Source organism: Hylaeus volcanicus, chromosome 8 (assembly GCF_026283585.1).
Source record: "Hylaeus volcanicus isolate JK05 chromosome 8, UHH_iyHylVolc1.0_haploid, whole genome shotgun sequence".
In the NCBI taxonomy this organism is placed as follows: domain Eukaryota; kingdom Metazoa; phylum Arthropoda; class Insecta; order Hymenoptera; family Colletidae; genus Hylaeus; species Hylaeus volcanicus.
Window position 1 is genome coordinate 10,034,874 of NC_071983.1, and position 20,668 is coordinate 10,055,541.

Here is a 20,668-nt window from a genome sequence, read left to right on the forward strand (position 1 = left end):
AGTTAAGGGATTTGCTGTATTTCAGCCACTTTTGGGTTCTTCTTTTAATCCTTTGAACTCCCGTAGGACATACATGTCCCAGCGAATCTCGTTGAGTGAGTTTGTCGAATTATTAAAAGTGGAGTCGGATAAGTACCTGATAACGCGTGGCACTTAGATATGTGTTATCGGAAAGTCTCTCGTAATAAGTCTCAGGACTTTAAAAAGTTGATAATTGATGAGAACAGATAGGAATATTGACTAAGTTGCAGTGAATATTCATGATTTCCATTAGACAAATTACGATAGAACTTATAGAAACATATGTTAAAAAAAGAAACCATTTACCCTGAGGCAAATTGTCCCTCCCTATCTGGCTATGACCTTCGACTTCTATGCAATACAATTAATTTCTAAGAGAAAAACGAATAGAATCAAAATAGGAAACAACGGGTCGAGTTTGATAGAATATCAGAATCATTTACATGGAAAAATCTGTGAATTGTTGCAGGTGAACGGGAGGGAGGCGGTGCTGACCGGTGGCGGCGGCGGCCATGCGCCCCGGCCCGCCAGTACAGCCGAGCCGCCGCAGGCCTCCCCGTCGCCAGGAACTCCATCAGGAACACAATCGACGGCACCGGCAAGATCAGCTGCAACCGCTTCACACGCGGTCGAACGGCAGCAGCTCGCGGGCCCTGCTGGTGTTGCTGCTGCTGGCCAGCAGCCCTCTGGTCCTGGGCCTGGCCGAGCCGCCAGGGTTACCCGGGGCCGAGTGGCAGCAGGCGCTCTCCAGGCAAAGCTATCCAAAGTCGACTTTCGGCAGAACCATCCAACCGAGGAAGCAGCAGAACCTTACCATCGGATACCTCACGGCCATCAAGGGCGGCCTCAAGGACCGTCAGGGCCTCGCTATCTCGGGCGCCTTCTCCATGGCTCTCGACGAGGTAAATCTAACCGTGCCAAACCGTTTTCGCCTGACTTGTCGATCAACCCATTTGATGTTTTGACTAAAGATTTAAATATTATCACACAGTATTTCCTTACATCATTAATCCATAAGTAGTTAGCACGTTTAGAGTAGTTATCGCATCGTGTACCACCAGTGCTTCATTCTTTTGGTGAAAATATATTTTACAGAATTAAATTTTTCATAGAATACATGTGTTCAACGAATTAAATACATATGTCTATCGGCGGTACACGTGGCACGGAACGTGTTAACCAGACAGCTGTGGCGTACTCTTTCCAGAGCACGCGCTATGTGTGTCGCGAGAATCGAGCGTTGACGGGCATAATCGTCAAACACAGCTGACTGGTTAAGGTAGACCAGGTGTCTCGCTAGAGGCATAGCATGATATCACACTTGGATGTCGAGGAGTTTCGAGACTTTAATTAAGGGTGAACGGTAGGCGTTTGAATCTGTATCTTGAGAGAGGAAGCTTTGGTACCAAGAAGTCTTTCAAAAGTTGACAATTAATGAGATATACATATGAGACATACATAACATATAGGAGTATTGACTAAGTTGTAGGGCGAAGTAATACGCCTGGAAGATTTTTTTGCCAGTAGCTCTGGGTTAGGTTAAGAACAGTTGAGAGTACACCCATTTTCAATTTCTTTCAGATTCGTGTGCATAATGCCCGAATTCTTCGTAAACTTATTGTAAACGATTAAGTGACAAAGTTGGCCATACACAGATCCGTACAAATTTAGGAATCCATTCAAATCTGCTGGACCTCCTCGATACCTCCTCCGCATGTGGTACGTTTTGAAAGAAGAATAAAAGCCTCGAAGAATGTACAAATTCATTTATTCGGTATACCGCAGCCAATTTGGAGTGGAACGACCCGCGACGCGCGCTGCATGAGCAAACGTGTCGCGGTTTGGAAAAAGTAGGGAGTATCGTAGAATTTGATGCGGAGCGGGCCGCGGAGGAGAAAATCGTATCTCGTATGGCTCGGCACGGCCGGTGTCCGAAGTCGGTCCTAATTGCGGTAGCGGGTCTCCGGTTCCCACGGCGAATCCTCGGCTTACCGAAAAGTAACGTCGGTAATATCGCGGGGCCCCTGTCTCGGGTTTTTTCCTCCGGGCGGTCACCGTCGCGGCGTTCCACGCTCTGGAAGGCTCGATAATTCATTGGAGGATCGGGCGTACGCGGTCGGTTGCTCGCGGTCTCGCTCGCTCGCTCGGCCAGCTCGCGCGAGGACCGTGAGATCGTTTTCGCCGTGGCGTGGGGCGAGCCCTCTCTTCGGCCGAATAAGAGAAGAAAAAGAGAAAGGTGCGCGCTGCAGCGGGAGCTGCAACGTACAGAGTGACCCGGCATCTCCCCGGAGATGCCGATTCGTGCGAGGGTTTAAAAATACAAGACCGGCATTATTCGCCGGTCCGCCCACGCGTCCGCCGACGAAACTGCGCTCTCGCAACCGTGAGAAGAATTCGCTCGCGATCGAGAAACCTTCTCCTCCCTCGATCACCCGTGTGTGCGCGCACACCTTCCTCCACCTCCTCGTGCTCTCCTCGTTTCGTGCCTTCCTTCTCCCTTTTTCGACCAAACCTGCCTCCGCGCTCTTTTGCAACCTGCAACCGTAAGCGCGTACAAGGAAAGGGCCCGCTCCGGGGCCGACGAAACCTCTGGGAATCGTCGAAATAACCGGAGCCTGATCGTATCGTCCCGGCGTATCCGGTTCTACTTGGAAATAACAAGTTACGTCAAAGATGAATTGCTGTTACGCCGATAATTATTCGGGGGATATCGGCACTTATCTGTGCGTGGCGATCATCCTCGAAAAGGGACGCCGATTCGGGGACCCCGTCGTTCTTATTTTCGCGGCCCTTCTCTCCCATCGATCACCATCGAATCTTGCTCAACGACGATCCGCGAAACTCTGGCGTCAAAGTCGATATCGTCTGAGTGGGTGTTGTCACTAAACTTACCTACTATCGAAACGTACTTTGGTCATTTTCTTTCAGTATATCCCTTGCCTTTATCACAACACTCGTCGATTGTTTCCTTCTCGCCCCTTTTTCTTTATCGAATTCTACAATATAATTCATATAAAAAATAGTACGAACACTTTGCCCAAATCTGCCTTCTGTACTACATCCACCTAGATACCTAAACAGTATACAAAATATTCGAGCAACGAACTGTTTAAACAGCCAAATACGTAGTCGAATATTATTCGCGTGGATAAGTTGTAATAGAGAAAAATTGGCCGAGAAGTCTCAGCCTCAGCCACGATATGTCACGCAAGAGTAAGCATCGCGATCGCAATGTCGGCCTCCGTGCTCTCTCGCGGCTACGATAAAGCTCGGTTCACGTCACTCGTGCTCGCCACCGCGACGATATCGCGCTGCGCAGAAATGTATTTTTATATTAAACGCCCAACCTGTGCGTCTAGCGAACTTGCGGCTATTTCGGTACCGCGATCGTCGTGCGACACTTTTATTTCGTATGGATTTCCAGCTGCCGATTTTTAACGAGGAAATAATGCCGCTTGTATTTTTAGCGCGTCGGTGAAAGTTTTTCCACGCTCGGGAAGCGTCTGCGTCCCTCGAGAGACTCGATTCCAATTGATGTACTTACTCGGACGCTCGAACGCTCATGTGTCTTTCGGTGGTCAAGAATCGAAAAAGTATTATATTCGATATTGGACCTTATCGAAACTTTCAGAGTTGCTCTTATAGATCTTCGTGGCGCTACGAAAATTAAATATAAAGTTAAATTAATCATCATTCTTTGACGCGATTGTTACGAAACAGATTTGATTTTTACTTGCTGATTTCAAAATTTAGCAGAAGATATCTGGAAGAAACAGACTGCTCAAGTATTTTCGGTGTTCGACGAAGCAACGAGTACTTTAGCAGCGCTGACGCGATAAAAATATTATTGCTTCGCTGCTCGGAGTAATTATAGCATCTTGGATTTATTTTTAGCCACCGACGGTATTTTGAAAGCTGCGCGTTCTATACGCGACGCGGTGAAAAATCTCGTCGCGCTCTCGTGCTCTTTATAATTTTTCAAAGCATTTTCCGTCACGCCACGTCGGGATCAATCGTTAAAAATAATGGACTGCAGAGCGTGGATCGCATACAGCATTACGGCCTACTTCTTCGAAAACTATTATATTAAGTGTAGCAATTTTTTTTACGGTAAATTAATAATTTTATGTCGCAAATGGAGCATCGTTTCTTTTATTCTGGTAAAATTAGTTCTTAAAAATCAGCGTCCTCGTGAAAAGTAGATAATTATTCGAGGCACTCAAATGTTATCAAAGGTCATCGAATGGAAGTTCATCGAAATTTTTTGACGAAATGGTTATCGCCTGCGCGCCGCTTATCTAGATCGGGGCACGTGAATCGAGCTTAATGCGTTACCTGTCCGCTCGATTCAATAGCGCGGCGCAGGTGCACCTTGTCCGGCTTGCTGCCGGGGATATTTGCGACTGGAAAGAAAGAAAAAATGCTGGAATTCGCTATGACGCACTCCCACAACGGAAACTAGTTTCGCCGCGCGCGATATTTGTAAATAGAACCGGAAAGTTAATCGGCGATCTATCGCGGTTTAATTTTCTTTAGCTCTTTTACGCTCGATCGAAATTTTTCTGCGTGAAACAATGGTTTGCATCTATGAAAATATCTGTGAAAATCTGTGAAAATAGAACTATGGCCCACGAACTGCGACGATCGACGCAAAAATGCATCTCTTTAAATTGGCCTCGGTTATAACTCGAATTTTAACGGATCTTGATCATCGTTAAAATGTTGTACCGCGCTGCGTCACTCTGTGATGACTTTGCAACAAGTACTCCCACGTGTGCTCGTGAATCACCCTTGAAATGATTTCACCGTCGTGGGGCATGGACGTCGGGTCCCTTCTTACAATCATTGGACCTAAGCTAATTTGTCCAAACGGTATCAGAATCGTGATTCGTAACTGCATTTCGAAAAATGTGCCTAGATAAAGTTCATAAGTCGCGGATTGATCATTGATAGTGTATGAGGGACAATCGTATCCCTTCTCAAAATTAAAATCATCATATGAGGATGGAATTAGATTCCCCGCTTCCCGACAAAGTATTTAACCATTTCAAACCTGACGTCCACAGTTGAGAACACGAAATTTATAAATTACCCACAGTATCGTTTACACATAGAGAAAAACCAGTTTTCCTCGAAAACTATACTATTAAGATTATTTTTGTTATATATATATTTTTTTACATACTAATTTTAGTTCGCGTTAATCCAAAAAATTAAATTAAATTAGTACGAGAAAAAAAATGATTCTGAAAGAGTTAACAGAAAGGAACGAGTCTATATTTCAGAGTAAAGCCTGTCAATTATCTCGATTATCTCCGGTGTCTTTTACGTTCCCGCGATTTCGGAGCAATCGGCGATATCGTCATTAGGCAGACACCGAGTGGTTTCTCGACGAAACGAATCGTGTCGAAGTCGTTGTCATCGTCCCTGAAGGTTGGCATTCAGTCGCGCACAGCCTTCCACGACCGGACGCCCTTCAATTACTCGAAAATAAGCTGATTGGTGAAACCCTGCCAGTGTCGACAGCGCAAGTGGACGCTTGTTGTTACATTGTTTAATGCTCGGACAGCTCTCCGGAGAAATCAGCGTCTCGCGCGGTGTCGTATATTTTTCAGATGAAATTGAATCGATGCTCGCCCCGCGACGCGTTTTCCAGGTTTCATCGGTTCGGAACAAGTGCGGCTGTCCTCGGCGCAATTGTACATGTAAAATGCAACAGTTGCTACAGCTGCGTTGCGTACCCGTGGATACCATTTGCATATTCCATGGTTGTTTACACAATGTTGCGATCTCCGAAGAAATTGCCATTTATCGGATGGCGTATTTTTGGGTCAGAGGCTCGGTGTAATCGGGAAAGTGGATCGTAAGTTCGAGGTCAGCCTTTTTTCATCATTCACGTTTTTGACGATACCGCGTGCGAGCGTCTGTTATGCTGTCTTCGTTCGCGTTCATTTGCGCGGATAATGATGTTTTATTAACGTTTTTACTGCGCCGTTAAATCCTTCGAGTATATACTTCATTCGAGTTGCAACGTAGTAATAAAAAAGAGAGCGATGGCGACCTTGCGGGAGCGTCTCTATGGATTGAATACCTTTACGATGAAAACAGGATTTATGAATTTTAAGGAAAAAATGAATTCGAAGGATCCTTGGACGATAAGGAGAATGGTGGAATGTTCCAGCTTCTCATGGCGGATCATCCATTTTCGGTTCGCCAAGGGATGATCGTCGAACACCTTTATGATGGAAACAGGATTTATGAATTTCAAGAAAAAAATTAATTCGATCCTTGAACTATAAAAGAGGAGGATGGCGAAATTCTTCAGCTTTTTATGGGAGAACATCGCCAAGGGATGATCTCGAACTTCGCTTCCTTACTCGCCGGACGCATATCATTACTCGCATTCCATGGAAATGGAACGAATTTGGTCATGGACAAGGCAGGTGCAAAATCTGGAATGCGAAGCATGCAACGGGAAGAGCAATGATTTTTTATAGCGTTCTCTCGATTACCGCTCTAACGGTTCCCCCTTACATTTCACCGGTGGTTTGCACTCGGGGTTGCCAACTGTATTCTTATCAGAAAGTAATATTTTTCGTCTTATGTAATGTAAACGATCAACCTAGCTTCAATCGGTTATAAAAAAACTAACAATTTGGATTATGCAATCAAGTTGAATGAGTAACAGTTCGATCGACTACTATTCGAAGCCCATCTCTGACCATAACATTTGTCGAGATTACGCATCCCCATCGTTAACGATGACGAACAACGCGGCGACGCGGCGCTGCACGAATCACGAGCCCTGGAAATATCGCAGGGCGACGGGCGAAGTAACAATTACCGGAGTAATTGGAACGATGGTTCTCTAATCCCGTCGTTTTACTCGTACGGTTCGTCTCCCAGGAGAGATACGTTTTCATCGCGTCCAGATTCCCAGCGAGGTTTCGCGCGTACGTGTAAACACTGTTCGTTCGCGGGATGACTTTTTCGTGGCATTTCTTTGCCGCCTCGAACACGATTTTTCTGGCCGTCTGGAACGTCGATTAAAGTTCAATACATAATGTTACTCGTGATGTCCTCTTTCATCGAGAGCGTTCCTCTCGACTCTCACGGTGTATCCGGCTCGCTCGGTTATTATGCAAATCCGAATTCCAGCAAACAATACCATTCCGAGTAGTCACTTCGCCGTCGCAACGATTTACGTGCTCGGCAATGCGAGCTGAAATTACCACCGCCGCTGGCATCGCTGAAAACTTTTGTGGGCGCGATAAATCCTTTTACCTGTGCCTATTTTCGCGGAAAGGTCGATTAGAATGGCGAACGCGTGGTTTTCCACGATTCATGGGGCGGGCCAGGACTAGGCGCTAATAGAATCGCTCTACCGAACCCGAGCGCTCCAGTTCTTCTTCTTGCAATTGTCCAGCCATTTCAGATTCGACTGTGCAAACATTCTTCGCATTTTATTCGTTTCAAAAAGAATGTTATTAGGTACGTTAGGTTGCTCAGAAAATTCGTTGGGAATTTTTAAGAAAAATTCAATACAGCCAGTACTATAAATATTCCTACCTTCAATGACTATTGAAGAAAGTCTGAATGAAATGATAGGTATGATGTTTCCAAATAAATATTTATTATAAACATATACATGTCTAATGTTTATTCATGAAACATCGTTTAATTGAGACGAATTATTGTAATAGTCACAGAGGGTACGAATATTTATGGGACTGACTGTATTTATTGAATTAGATAAGTACCATTTTGTTCCACAACCTTTCCACCTTTTAAGGGATGTATACATGTTATTTATCTTCAACCATTCCGATATATTCAGACCTGTACCGACCCACCAAAAATCGACATGGACTTTTCAGACAACCCAATAAAATGTATTTAGGTATACATTTATTTAGATGTATTTAGATATACATATAGAAAAGGGGGACCAGTAACGTCGTTCCTGTGAATGTCAATACTTGTTTGTCACTTATCGGGTGATTGTGTACCAATTTTATTATATCATAATTCATTAAAAAGAAAAACTTCTGCCCCGCCTAGTATAAATATATTCTTAAGCTTTCCTTGTGAAATTTGGAATGGGTTAAAACCAATCATATCCTAATATTAAAAATGGCTCACCTTTTATTTGTTATTCGACCGTTTTTCTCGAACGAGAAGGACCCGAATCGCGGGAAGTAATTAAGGAAGATAAGTGCGCGAGTTCCGCGATTCGCTCACGACGATCGCAACGAGTGTTTCGTGACATCGTCCAATTATTGTTATTCAATATTGTATGTCGAAAGACAGGTGGAGGCCTCGCATTTGGTTGCGTAACGCTCGACGATATCACGTGGGACGAAAATAACTTTGCGTTTCCTCCCGAGCGAATTGGAAAATTGAATTGCCTATCGAATTACCGGCGGGTATCGTGAGCTTCGTTTATGGAACGATTCTAATCGGAATTCTTCTCGAATTTTTTCAGATCAACAACGATCCGAACATGCTACCGAACGTAAAGCTGGTGATGCGATGGAGCGACACGAGGGGAGAAACCGTGGAAGCCACCAAGGCAATGATCGATATGATCTGCGACGGGGTTGCAGCCTTCTTTGGTCCGGAAGGCTCGTGCTACGTTGAAGCCATAGTCGCTCAGTCCCGCAACATACCCATGATTAGTTATGTAAGTACTTTTAACGCTATCTAACACGACGCTTGGTCTGCAAGCTCGCTAAGCAAGATTCTAGTATCGCGGACAGTTTCGCCGACATTTACGCGCTCAATGGCATCAAGATCCGTTAGGCTTTTAGTCCTCCCGACTCGAGTTTACTCGAATTACCGCGGTGATCTGTAGATGAGACATTCGAGGGGTAGGTTAACACTGCCGGGAGAGTGGTACTTGAAAATGTGCCCTAAGTGGACATCTCACTTTTAGCATCGAAAAGCCACAGATTCTCAGAGACGTTCTATTCGATCATTTATAAAAAGATACATGCCTACCTAAATCAAATGCTTTACGTTTCTAATACCGAGTATTGACGAAAATAATAAGATTCTGAAGCTGGACATTGCAAATTTGTATCATAGGGTATCATTAGGATAAACATTAAAAAATATGTTTCAAGGGCTGTCGTTAGCCCTCCGTGAGAACAGCGGGGTTGCAGGGTGACGAAGGCAGCGTAGAACTTGTCGAAGGTGGTTAACAAACGCGGGGGAGGCGGATGTGTGCCGACAAATTGAACACCCGCGGCGTGACAATATAATTACGAGCCGCTTCCACGCGCGCGTATGTGCGTTCTTGAGCTTTCGTACGTGCGGTGTTAGTAACACGCAATCCTTACGCCTTCGGCGATTCGATCCACTCGCTGAAAAATTGGCGTCTTTGGCGCCATGGTCTTTCCCATGGAACCACCTTCTTATACTCTTAGTCGCGCTCTTTGTTTCGGAGTGGATCCTTTGATAGCTAGCCCCGATTTATCTCGACTCTCGATCACAGCACGGGATCTAAATCACGAACAGTGGATCAATTTTTAACGCTAGGTTTACGAAGGTTGGAAGCATCTTCTGAGAACTTTATGACGTATGCTTCTATATGTACTATTTGCGTGGATAAAAATCAACGTACAGTCAATGCCATAAATATTCGTACTCTCTGTCTATTGAAGAAGTTTGAATAATTAAATAATAGTAGATACGAATACTTACGGGACTTCCTTGTGAAATTCGGAGTAGAAAATTTACATTTCTGTCAAACATACGTTCTAATATATCACACAACAAAAAATGTATAAACTGAATTATGTCCAGGTGTATGTATATTGTAATAATGAATAAAGTTCTATAGTGTCCGAATATGTATTAATACCAGTCACTGTAGGCCAAAATGACCGTGCACCGTGGACTTAGCGTTAACGATGACTTCCTTCATTTTGCGTAAACAAAGATAACGGTTTCGCGTTGGAACGACAGAACCAACGAGTCTCGCGAGAAGCGTGTTTCGCAGACCGTCCGATGTTACGAAGTAGAGTCAGCCATTTATCATCGACAGAGGTATCCTAATTGGAACCGGTGGTCTAATCTTGGCACGCTCTGCGCCTAAAATAGCACAGTCCCGCGATGATTTAAGCCGACGATATATGTATTCCATGCTCGGCGAACCAAGTTGTAACAGAGACGATTCGAATCAGAAATACGTGTCCATACCCGAACTAGATACGCTTTGTCCACTTTGTTCAAGCGTAACCGGTTCGATTCAGTTTGGTCCGCAATGAACGCGATTCTAGATCCTGCTTAGACGAGTGCGTCACGAGCTTCGGATCTAGGATAATCTACGGTTTGAGACACGCTTAGATCCACGAACCGTGGCCCACCAATTTCGACGTACTCTGGCAGAAATCGAGAAAGGATATTCACGGCACTCGGTTTAAAAACGACCGCAGCAATTATTTTTAAACGCTCGCTACGATCTTCTCCTATGAATGAATTATGTCACTGTTACGCGTGACGTGTTACCTTCGTTAATTTGATGTGCTTTTTCGCATTGCCTGACGTCAGTCACCCTCGTCTACTTGCTTTAATTTGAATGTCTGTTTTCGCCCTCCTTCGTGTTCTTAAAATAGATAGGTGGGATAAAATTTAGGAAGAAAAAGGAATTGTTAAGCATGATGCTGGGGGTGGTGGGCTGTGATGACTGTTCTCCGACAATCGTGCTTTTGGATTTCGTTTCGAGACGCGGGAATCGAAAAAGAGGAAAAGAATCGGTGACTGAGAAAGAAGAAGGTCGAAATGTCGTGACGTCACCGGATCGATGACGTTATCGCTGTGATATTTTTAGCGTCACGGTCGAACGGAAACTTTGGATTCAAAGGTTATTTATGGAAGAAATTATCGAGAAGCGGACGCTTCAAAATAAACCACGACCGATGCGACCGCAGCAATTCGTAAAACACTTGTCACGAAACCCGCGGCTATTTTTAAATGGCCGTTTCGGAGGGTCATCCGGCTTCCAGTGCCATTTGTCATCGAGAACGTTTCCGTGGGACTTGGATTACCATGATTGGATCATAACAATGGAGTGCACGTCTCATAAAAGTATTATTTAACCAAAAGTTGTTCTGACAGAAGTGTAAATAATGAATTCACCTTTAACTGCTCGTATTTCGATAACGAAGCCTCCGATCGCAAAATGGACCAAGACTTTCTAACACTAAACCTACCACGACCGGTCAAATGACCGTTTTTTAATTTGTGTATACAGTTCTTATATGCTGTACATGAATTACATACAATTGTTTCATGCATTATTCGATTTAGTTTCACGTAAAATATTTTTGCATTTCATTGAAGAAAGTGTCCCTAAGACTAGTCATTTGTCCCATCGCGATAGAAATAGTTGCAAATTAACGTCGGTGTTAATTTATACTGGCGCGAAGAATTGACATCGAAAGAAGTCCGGCATTTTTTACGATCTGCCGTTTACAGACGTTTTGGAACGCTACGTTGGACAAGAAAGGGGTTTAATGTTGCACCTGCTTGACTGCAGGAGATTACCGCGGGGATCGAGTCGGCCAATTTCTAGCAGGTAACACGTTTCCGTGAAAGTCTTCTCGGTAACGAGGATTCCAACGCGAGGGGAACGTATCGTCTCGCGGAAAAGTTGCATCGCGCGCCGATAGCGTGCGTCGCCACGTGGAAAGTTTAGCGCGCTCGTCGACGAGTCCCTCTGCACGATAAAATTCAGTCCGCGCGGCTCGATTACGCTTCGCTCCGAAAGAAATTAACGAACAAGAGCCGATGGAAAGAACGAAGGGGGAAAAAGGAGAACTATGTTTCCTCGATGGAAGTCTGTAAGGACGCGCGGTCTCTCGAGGACTCTCGCACGATTCCCGGCGACTCGAATATGAGAAAGTGGTACGCGAACGTAAAAAGGCCTCCAGACTAATTTATGTTAATTGTAGGTCGTAAGAGAATGAAACGGACACGCGAGAACGCCGGGAACGTTTCTTCGAGAAACGAAAAGAGGGGATAAAAGCACACGGAGCTCTCCGGTGGCGGCCGTCGGCGCGTTTAAGGGATGTTAGTATTTTTCAATAATATTTTTATGATAGTGCTACCTTTCACCTGTACTTCCTGAATATTTTTGAAGAATTCACGAAGTTGGGGAAGTTCCAGCTTCTATCAACCAGCTGGCCAAAGGCTACTTAATCGCCAATGAGTCGATTTGAATTCGCCGACATCCTTGACAGAATCATCTTTATTATTTCAGACCTAAAACTTGCAAACCTAATGGACGATAATATAAAGTTTCACACGTACACTGCGGAGCATAACTGAGCCGTCCATTGCACAAATCGATTAACTCCATGAAACAAAAAGTTGAAAAATGCGATGAGATCATGTAGATTGTTTTTTAAAATTTCCTTTATAAAGTAAAAAATAATAAATGATGTCAATATTTATTATTCAGGAAAATTATTATGGACATAAAAAGTGATTACCTGTCGGGACCCTCAAGATTGAGTATTTTGCATTTGAGAATATTATGTAGAAATCAAGAAGGAATAGTCAAATTACTTAAACTCCAAAAAAATGCTTAGTGACAAGAAGTTGGATCCCTCAAAAAATTCACAATGTTTGCTACACCTTTCGTTTGTCCTAGGTGTTCGTTGATCCTCCAAGCTTAAGATCGGCCCTTCTCGAGGGCACGCAAGGGACGAGCTGGTGCAAAAGCGTAAAGAGAGGCGCGCTGCTTCTTATTTTCACCTAGTTTCACTCGTTAGCGAGCACAGCGGAACCGCGTGCCGAGACAAGAGGGTACTTCTCCTGCGCGAGCACGCGTCGTTGAATTTCGTCGAGCCGTGCGTTTCTTCTTTCCACCGGATGTTTGCGCGGTTTATATTCGCGCTTCCGTCGAATTATTTTCTGCCTATGGCGAGAACAACCGAACCTCTTCCATGGACTATTTTCGTTAAAACCTGCAACTCCCACGCAGCGGTGTCAGAAGCGTTAGCGTCGCTCTTCGCTAAGTTTCGAGTGATGCACGCAAAAATTTGGCGAGAAAACGATGAAATTTCATAGTATAGACATTGAAAATGACGCGGAAACGATGACCTTTTGAACTCGTAGTAAAATTGTATCATAACACGAGAGAAATGATACCACTAAATAAATCAAATCAAATTCGCTGACAGAATATTCCTGCGCACAAAGGACGAACATTTTTATACAAAGTGATACAATTTCTGTGGAAACATAGATTTGACATTCGTTTTAGTGCCACGCAGTGCGATCTCCATTTCCCTAGTGACGCCATTGCTCCTACGCGGCATTGATGTCTAGCTTTCAGAGTTTATTATTATTCGGTTTGGTGAATTTATTTGACGATGGTCTTGCGCACTGTTTAATACAGCATAAACATGGTAGCATTTCGTAACATATCTGTTCGTGAAAATAACATTTAGGTTGACGCAGTCGATCTCCCGACGTCAAAGGCCCGATTTTTCCGATTCGAATTCGTTGTCGCAGCGCTCGAATGGCACAGAGTTCGAATAACATGCGCGCATCGAACATACTTTCTCGAAAGAATTTTAGAATCTAATGTAGCCATCTCGCGACACTCAATATCGATGGCAGCATACTTCAACGTTTCGACACGCTTCGAAACGTTGTGTTTCGCTTGCGAAACAGTATTTATTGTGAAATTTGCTTGGAATATTCATCGAAAGCTAAATTATTTACAACCAACACTCGCTTTTGCACAAAAGTCTAGAAAATATTCTAAATACAAATCACAGATCGCTGAAGTTGCCGTTGGCGTAAATTATTGACTTGGTTTGCCGTGATTGCGTCCGACCGCCTCGATAGATTTCAATGAAACTTCATATTTAACGCTAAAACTACCAAGCCAGGTAATATGATTCTTGGACTTGGAACTTTTTTCTGAAGTCACTTAGTTGTTAACGATTCTGTACCAACTTTTCGGGGCACCTATCGTAATGGAGATTCAGTTTCATCGATAAATCATTTTGTATTAATTATTCAACCTCTTTTTAATTACAAAAATAACTACCTCGGTAGTTCGAGGACATTTCGACAGAAATGGGCCCGTGAATAACGACGGAACCGAATCGTCTTCTGCGCCGCGCGTTGCAATGGGAATTCCGACGAAGAGAATTTTGTTCCAATCGAGCAGATTTTCCAACGTGGCGCGCAATTCCCGCAGCAGCCCAATAGTTTTCCGATCCACGGAGACGTCATCGGCTCGGGCAGCGGTGCAATCAACAGGTGGTTGCACCAACCGCGATGCAGTGACCCGCGTGCCGATGCGCGTGTGCGTGCACGCGCACCGAGTCTCGAGAGGAAATGTGAGCGAGCGAGCCAGCGAGTCACTTATCGAAAGTTCCCACTGGTTCCCGTGGTACCCGCATACACACGCTCGTTACGAGAGCTTCGCCGGCGCATAGGTGGGCATTCAGGCTCCGAGTCCACCTACAGGCATGTACCTAAATGGGTAGCCCCAGCCGCGGTGTACAGGGTGGTCCACGCGATCGGGTCCGTCGACACCGCGTCTCGAAGCATCGACTATCCCGAGGACTTTGACTTGGGTATATTCCCCATGATAAAATCACGCTAGTGGAAAATATTTTTGTGTCCATGTAGGATGTGGTGAATCGTCAGTGGTCGGTCATCGTGGAAAGTACAGGAGATTATGGGATCTGTCCATGGTGTGGTCGCGTAATTATTGATAAAAGTTCTAGGCTATTATACTTGCATTGTGTATGTTACTTGTTTTTTATTATCCAAATTTTATTCCATTCTTCTAATTTCATTTTTACTTATCCGAAAACATCTTGGAGGCTGCTTAGGGGTAGTAGTTCACTCGGTGTCTATTTCGTTCTCTGTGTCGAGCGGAGTAAACATTTTTGTGCCGAGTAGCTCTTAATATTATGAACCAAAACCAATCCTACGTCTATTTGCATAAATTTAGTAAGCTAGCAAATTACCCCAAGTTTCTCGAGGTTTGTACGATTCTATTCCTTCGCGGGACGTGTCCTCATAAGGTGGCTCTAACGGTGAGGCTCGTCTCCTTGGCAAACCCAAAGGCTTATCGCGAGTCGCTTGAGAATCTGTGACAAGATTGCCCGCAATTTCGCGCGCAATATTCCGAGGGTCCGCGTTAACGGCTCCACGTCGAATTACCCTTTGAGACCTTACGTAACTCGATTTGAAACATTCACTCGGCGCGCAAGACGCGTTGAAACCCGAGAGCCTCGACGACAATGTTTCTCGTCGTAAAATCTATTGCCCGACGGTTCGTTTACCGAAACACTCTCCGTAAAATTATGTCGTGACTCTGCTTCAACTCGACTATTTAGCGCAGTAATTCTTAATCGCTACGAAGAGCACCTGCAAGAATCTTCATTTTTTATAGATTTTAAACCCCGAATGTCGAGAGAAACTCTTTCTGCACTGCACACAACGTGATTTTCCGTCGTTTCAGCGCGCGACGACTATGCAAATCAGTGGCGCCACAGGAAACGAGTCTACGTCATCCGAAACATCGCTCCCTAACGTTATCGTTCGACAAGATTTCTTCGTACGCCGAAAACGAAAAGATGACACGACGCTATTTGTACTTTACTTATCAGGTGGTCCCGAAAACCTCGTGCTTCGTATTATTTAATCCCTCTTCTCCAAACTGTGCCACGAGCTCGAAAAGGTTAAGAACCACTGATTTAGCGTGTCATCCTCCGGTTCTCCTCCGCGCGAAATCTCCAATTCAAATCGCGCGTGTTCGCCGATGATGAAGTACACCGAGTGGAAGCACCGAGTAAACAACATCAATTACGAATATAAATTCCAGGGTATTCTGCGTGCGCGAGACTCGCGAAACAAAGGAGGAGGAGGAGGAGGAGGTGGTCTCGTTGCGCGCGGAGGCGGCGCGCGTTTAATCCCCGGGGCGCAGCGTCTGCGAATGAAAACGGATTAAATCGTAACGATTTCGCAACTGGAAACCCGAGTAACCGGAGCTGGATCGGCTCCCCGCGAAAGGAGCAATATTATTCCATCGATGGCGCATTTGCATGAAAACTGCTGATTCCCCTGACCTTCGCGGTCTATTTATAGCCGAGCCTGTTGATGCCCCACGCACTCGAACGAACGCTTACCTGGTCCGGCTTGGTGTCAGTCCGTCGTTGTCCTGGCTCCTCGGGCTGACACCGCGTGTTTCCTCTGCGTGGTGCTTTTACAGAATCAACTCCGTAATTCGTCGATGAATGGGGGCTTATCGGTTATTTTGATCTATCGTGTTTTAAGAACAGGTACACGTTTGGTAGCCTTCGATAGACTCAAAGTCTCTATAAGTGCTTAGAGAAACTGTTCGGCTAGCTGTTGATGCAGTCATTCGCGTTTGAGAGTTTTGGCAAGCTTCATGGGTTAATAAACAATTTCCAGAAATTGCACGGTAGACTGCTGCTATATCCGATTTATGTGTTGCAACTATAAGTAAATAGTAGTGGAATTAAAGAACAATAAACTGGAGCACACAGTATGAGGATATTTATGTTTGAGACTCAGAGGATCCAATGAACTCGAGTAATTTATACTTTAATTTTAAAACAATATTTACCTTGGAGGCGCACCTAGAGCTCAGGGGTCACTGACCTCTTGACGCTCACCTAATATTCGCTGCACAGTATAGCTTGTTTAACATTACAATATGTTATCGCGGTAATTAAGACCCGTCGACATTTTTTATTTTTTATAGAATTATTCCGGACGCTCCCAAGCAAAAGATACCTTTCGCCGAAAGAAGAACTCTCGTTACTGACGTTGCAATGCAATTCGAGAGCCATAAATCATACCTGTCTGTAGCGCGGGCGAGTCGTACCGTGATAAGATACAAATAGACTTATGTTCTCCGCCGTCAATGTCACGGAGGCGCGCATTATCTGAAATTGGTCACGTTTTCGGACGTACGCGCGCGTTGTTGCACCGACGATCCTTACCGAGATTCCCCGCGCGCGTAGGCGTAATGCAGCATCGCGATGCTTTCATCTTGTGCAATAACGGTGTAATAATAGCGCTTCTGCGGTAGCTATTGGTCCGGTAATAGCGAACGGTAGACTTCTTTGGCGTTGCCTATGCATTATTTATACACACACGCGAGAGTGGTAAAAAGTTTATTGCGACGATTGCCAGCCGCGTCGAAACGTCTCGAGCTAGGCGGTCCATTAGATTTTATCTGTCTAATTTAATTTTATCGGCGATCCCATAGATGTTGTACAAGAAAAACTAACTGAGGGTTCTAATTTGGTCACTTCTCTTTATTTATATGTACCTAGGTCCCTATTACAATCATTTTCACGAAAAACTGCACTAGAAAATAAAAACGTCAGAGTAATTGAGCTGCCTAGAAGGTGCAACGTTTGCGACAACCTTCCAAAAGCCACGAATACTACGTGGCTAGTAAACAAAAATGTACGGAAATTTTATAGTGACCTTATAATAACTATGCCAGAAAGGTGGGAAGAAATTGTAAAATAATAGAAATTACTTTTTTTTTTTATCACGCTAAAGGTACGTTTCATATATTAATTTCAGTAGCAAGAGAATAAGTGGCATGAACATGTGGAACGGCCCAAAAAGAAAGTCGAAAACACGAGTCAGGGTGGCGGTTTCACTGTTAACAGGGTCTCCTAGCTCGCGTATGGTTGGATCGCCACGAGAACGATTATTCCGCGCGCTGCCATTTCCTCGTCTCCTCGACACCGACCCACATTATATCTCTTTCGAGTGACGTTACGTGATTTCCACGATGAAGTAATCGCCGGGCTATCTTTAGCGTCGCGTGAACAACGATGATCGACCGCCGGACGATACTTGGTCGCCGGTCTAGCGTCGCGTTTCCTCGTCCGGTTGCGCGTTCGTCGTGTGCACGGGCTGAGAAATTACGGTGATTTTCTGCCTTGGAACCCGCGAATCGTTGCACGCAGGCTCCCCGACGCCCGATCGCGGGCTAAATACGCTATATTTAGCAACGGGAGAACGCGGACGAGCGAGCGAGCGAGCGTGAGAATACCGGTTTCGCGCGAAACGATACGATTTGTTTGCTACATTATCGCCGGGTTAAATATATCGCGATAGCGTGAGGAATTTACGAGCGGCTCGACGCGCCATTGCACACTGGGCCAGAACGTGAAAACTGGCCAAAAGTTCGTGCGAAAATTCTCACTGTACCAGCAGTTCTCAAGATGGCCTGAAGTATTTCTAGGTCCCGTACGTTTTTCGCCTTTTAGACGAAGGTGATAATAATTTGGAATGGCAGATGGTCTCGCTTGCTTGTAATGTCCTAAGCAACGTGCATAATTCTAAACCAACATTTAATTTGGAAGACCTTATTCTCAATGCAAATTTCGTTTCAATAACAAAATTTGTTATTAGGAGGACTGAAAAGTAATCAACGTCTCTTTTGTTGGCGAAAAATATTTATTTATTAAAGAAATCTGAAATACTAATCGACAAAATGATTCCCATCATTCTCTAACATTTTTCATCGATGTAAAGGCAGTTGTTCGGTTCCCTTTTTAAAAAAGTCCTTCGATTTTTCGTTGAAAAAGTTTTCCAAGTCAAAGACATTTTGATTATTTTTCGGCCCTCCTAATATAATCCAATCTCCATGCATTTCCTCACTTCCGTCCACTTTTTTACGTTCCTGGACCACCGTGCACCGCCCAAACTCAGCCAACCGTGCACCACCGTAACATTATGTAAAATTCACCTGGGACACGCGCGTATGGTGTCCCTTTTTTATCAGGAATGCGCACGCGTGCGTTGATTAGCGCCACGGTTACGCAAGATTAACACGGATGACATAACGTTGAGAAATTCATCGATAGTGGTAATCTTACTCTCGCTCGATCGAGCTTCGTGCTCGCGAGTCGTGATTTCATTTCTGGCCCCGATAAAGTTGATATATCTTTCCTCGTATTCTGTAGACGTTTCCGAGGTGCGAAGCTACGCTGTCGCGTATAAACGGAGGATTACCTTCTCGGGTGACTCTATCGCTTGGCAAAGCGTCCGACGTTTTAACAGCTTCGCCTATTACGTCTGTTGGACGCCCGTTGAAAGTATTACCGGTCCAAGTGCATTCCTTTCGTTCCCGCAGATTGCTTCATTCTCCTAATCCGAGGAGCACAAGGCATGTTCAACATTTGGCAGGGCTCTGGGTGGTAGAGGGTGCTCCGTTAAAGAGAGAGAGAGAGGTCTTTGGTGACGAGCCCTTTTTTTTGTTTGTTTGTTTGTTGAGTTGGTTGTTCAAAATCTCGTCAAAATCCACGCCAAAACACCTCTTTTATACAAAAGTTGTACACAAAAAGTTGGAGATATTAAGATTTAATTGTTCCAGTCGATAGATATTAACATATAGAAAAATATCTTATTCTCGACTTTTCGTGTTCGGAAATATTACTTTCTCGAAAAAACATTGGTATAATAATCTAAAACTTTAAAATGCATTGAATATGTACATCTCCGAATTAATTGAATATTTAGAATGCATATAGTAACACTCAGTCTTCCATTAAATGTTAATAAGAATCACGGTTCAGAATAAGCATTCATCGAACACGGTAATCGTGAGAAATTTTTCTATAAAAATAAAATAAAAATGGTGGCTCGTGGAAGGGCCCAGGTGTCCGGCATGGACCCAATAACCCATCTACGGCCAGAAGGGTTTTCGGATAAGTGGGTCAGTCGTTTTTTACGGCAACGTGGTCCAATAGACACCCTCCAGAAATCGGTCCTCGACCACTGGATTATAATCGTCGGTGGTCGGAGAGGGATCGTCGAGATCCCATTCATCACGAGTCGGGGAAAGAACGCAACGCGGACGTTTTTACCGGAGTAAACTCTATTTTTAGAGGCGGGAATAAAAGAGTGAATAGAGTGTGAGAATACTGGTTCCGTTGGCGAACAGGAGTCCGACTCTCTCCCTCCGTCACCGTCGCCTCGCGTCCATCCTCCGCGCGAACACAAGAGGAAGAAGGAGCGTGGCGCTCGCGTAACATAATATTGCACGCGCTGGATTAATTAATATTTATGCGAATTAGTTCGCAGAGCAGCGCTAGCTTTTCGCGGAATGATCTGAGAAGCGAGTCGAGCGGTGTCCGATAGATCTTTGGATAGATCGGCCCTCTCCTCGTGTCTCGTTGCTTTTCTAACATTTATTTGTCGATTATAGACATTCTTAGATATAACAGTATCTGTTAGATTGGTTATTGGTGCAGGTAACATGTATTCAACCTAATGTATGATACTCACAGAACGCTTTAACACGTTGGTCGCCATGTCACCCATATATGGGTGACAGTACTTTTCACTGAAAAACTAAAAATATTGATTCTGAAAGTCAAGTATCAAAGGAAACGAATTTAAATGAAATTCGTGAATTTTTGATGGTTACAAAACTAAACACCGCGATAAATGTTTGATTACGTAGTGTCCAAATAGTTTAAATAATATTTAATCCTAGCAAGGATTTTCGAGAATATTTGTTTGGTAGTCAGTTAAGGCTATGTATGTATTGTGTAAATTACCGTTTCAGAATTGATTACAGTTTGGTAGACAATGAATTTTTGTCAATAAAGGT

General features: G+C 44.3%; 1 protein-coding gene across 2 annotated transcripts in view; it reads left to right on the forward strand.

Annotated features, from left to right (window-relative positions):
- The window catches only part of LOC128880961 (receptor-type guanylate cyclase Gyc76C-like), a 72,001-nt gene that overhangs the window by 29,889 nt on the left and 21,444 nt on the right, over window positions 1-20,668 (forward strand). For both annotated transcript variants that reach the window (XM_054131568.1, XM_054131569.1), the window contains exons 3-4: window positions 491-923; window positions 8,507-8,704. In XM_054131568.1, coding sequence (XP_053987543.1) covers window positions 534-923; window positions 8,507-8,704 — 588 coding nt within the window. In that variant the 5' untranslated portion in view covers window positions 491-533. The remainder of the gene's footprint in view (window positions 1-490; window positions 924-8,506; window positions 8,705-20,668) is intronic.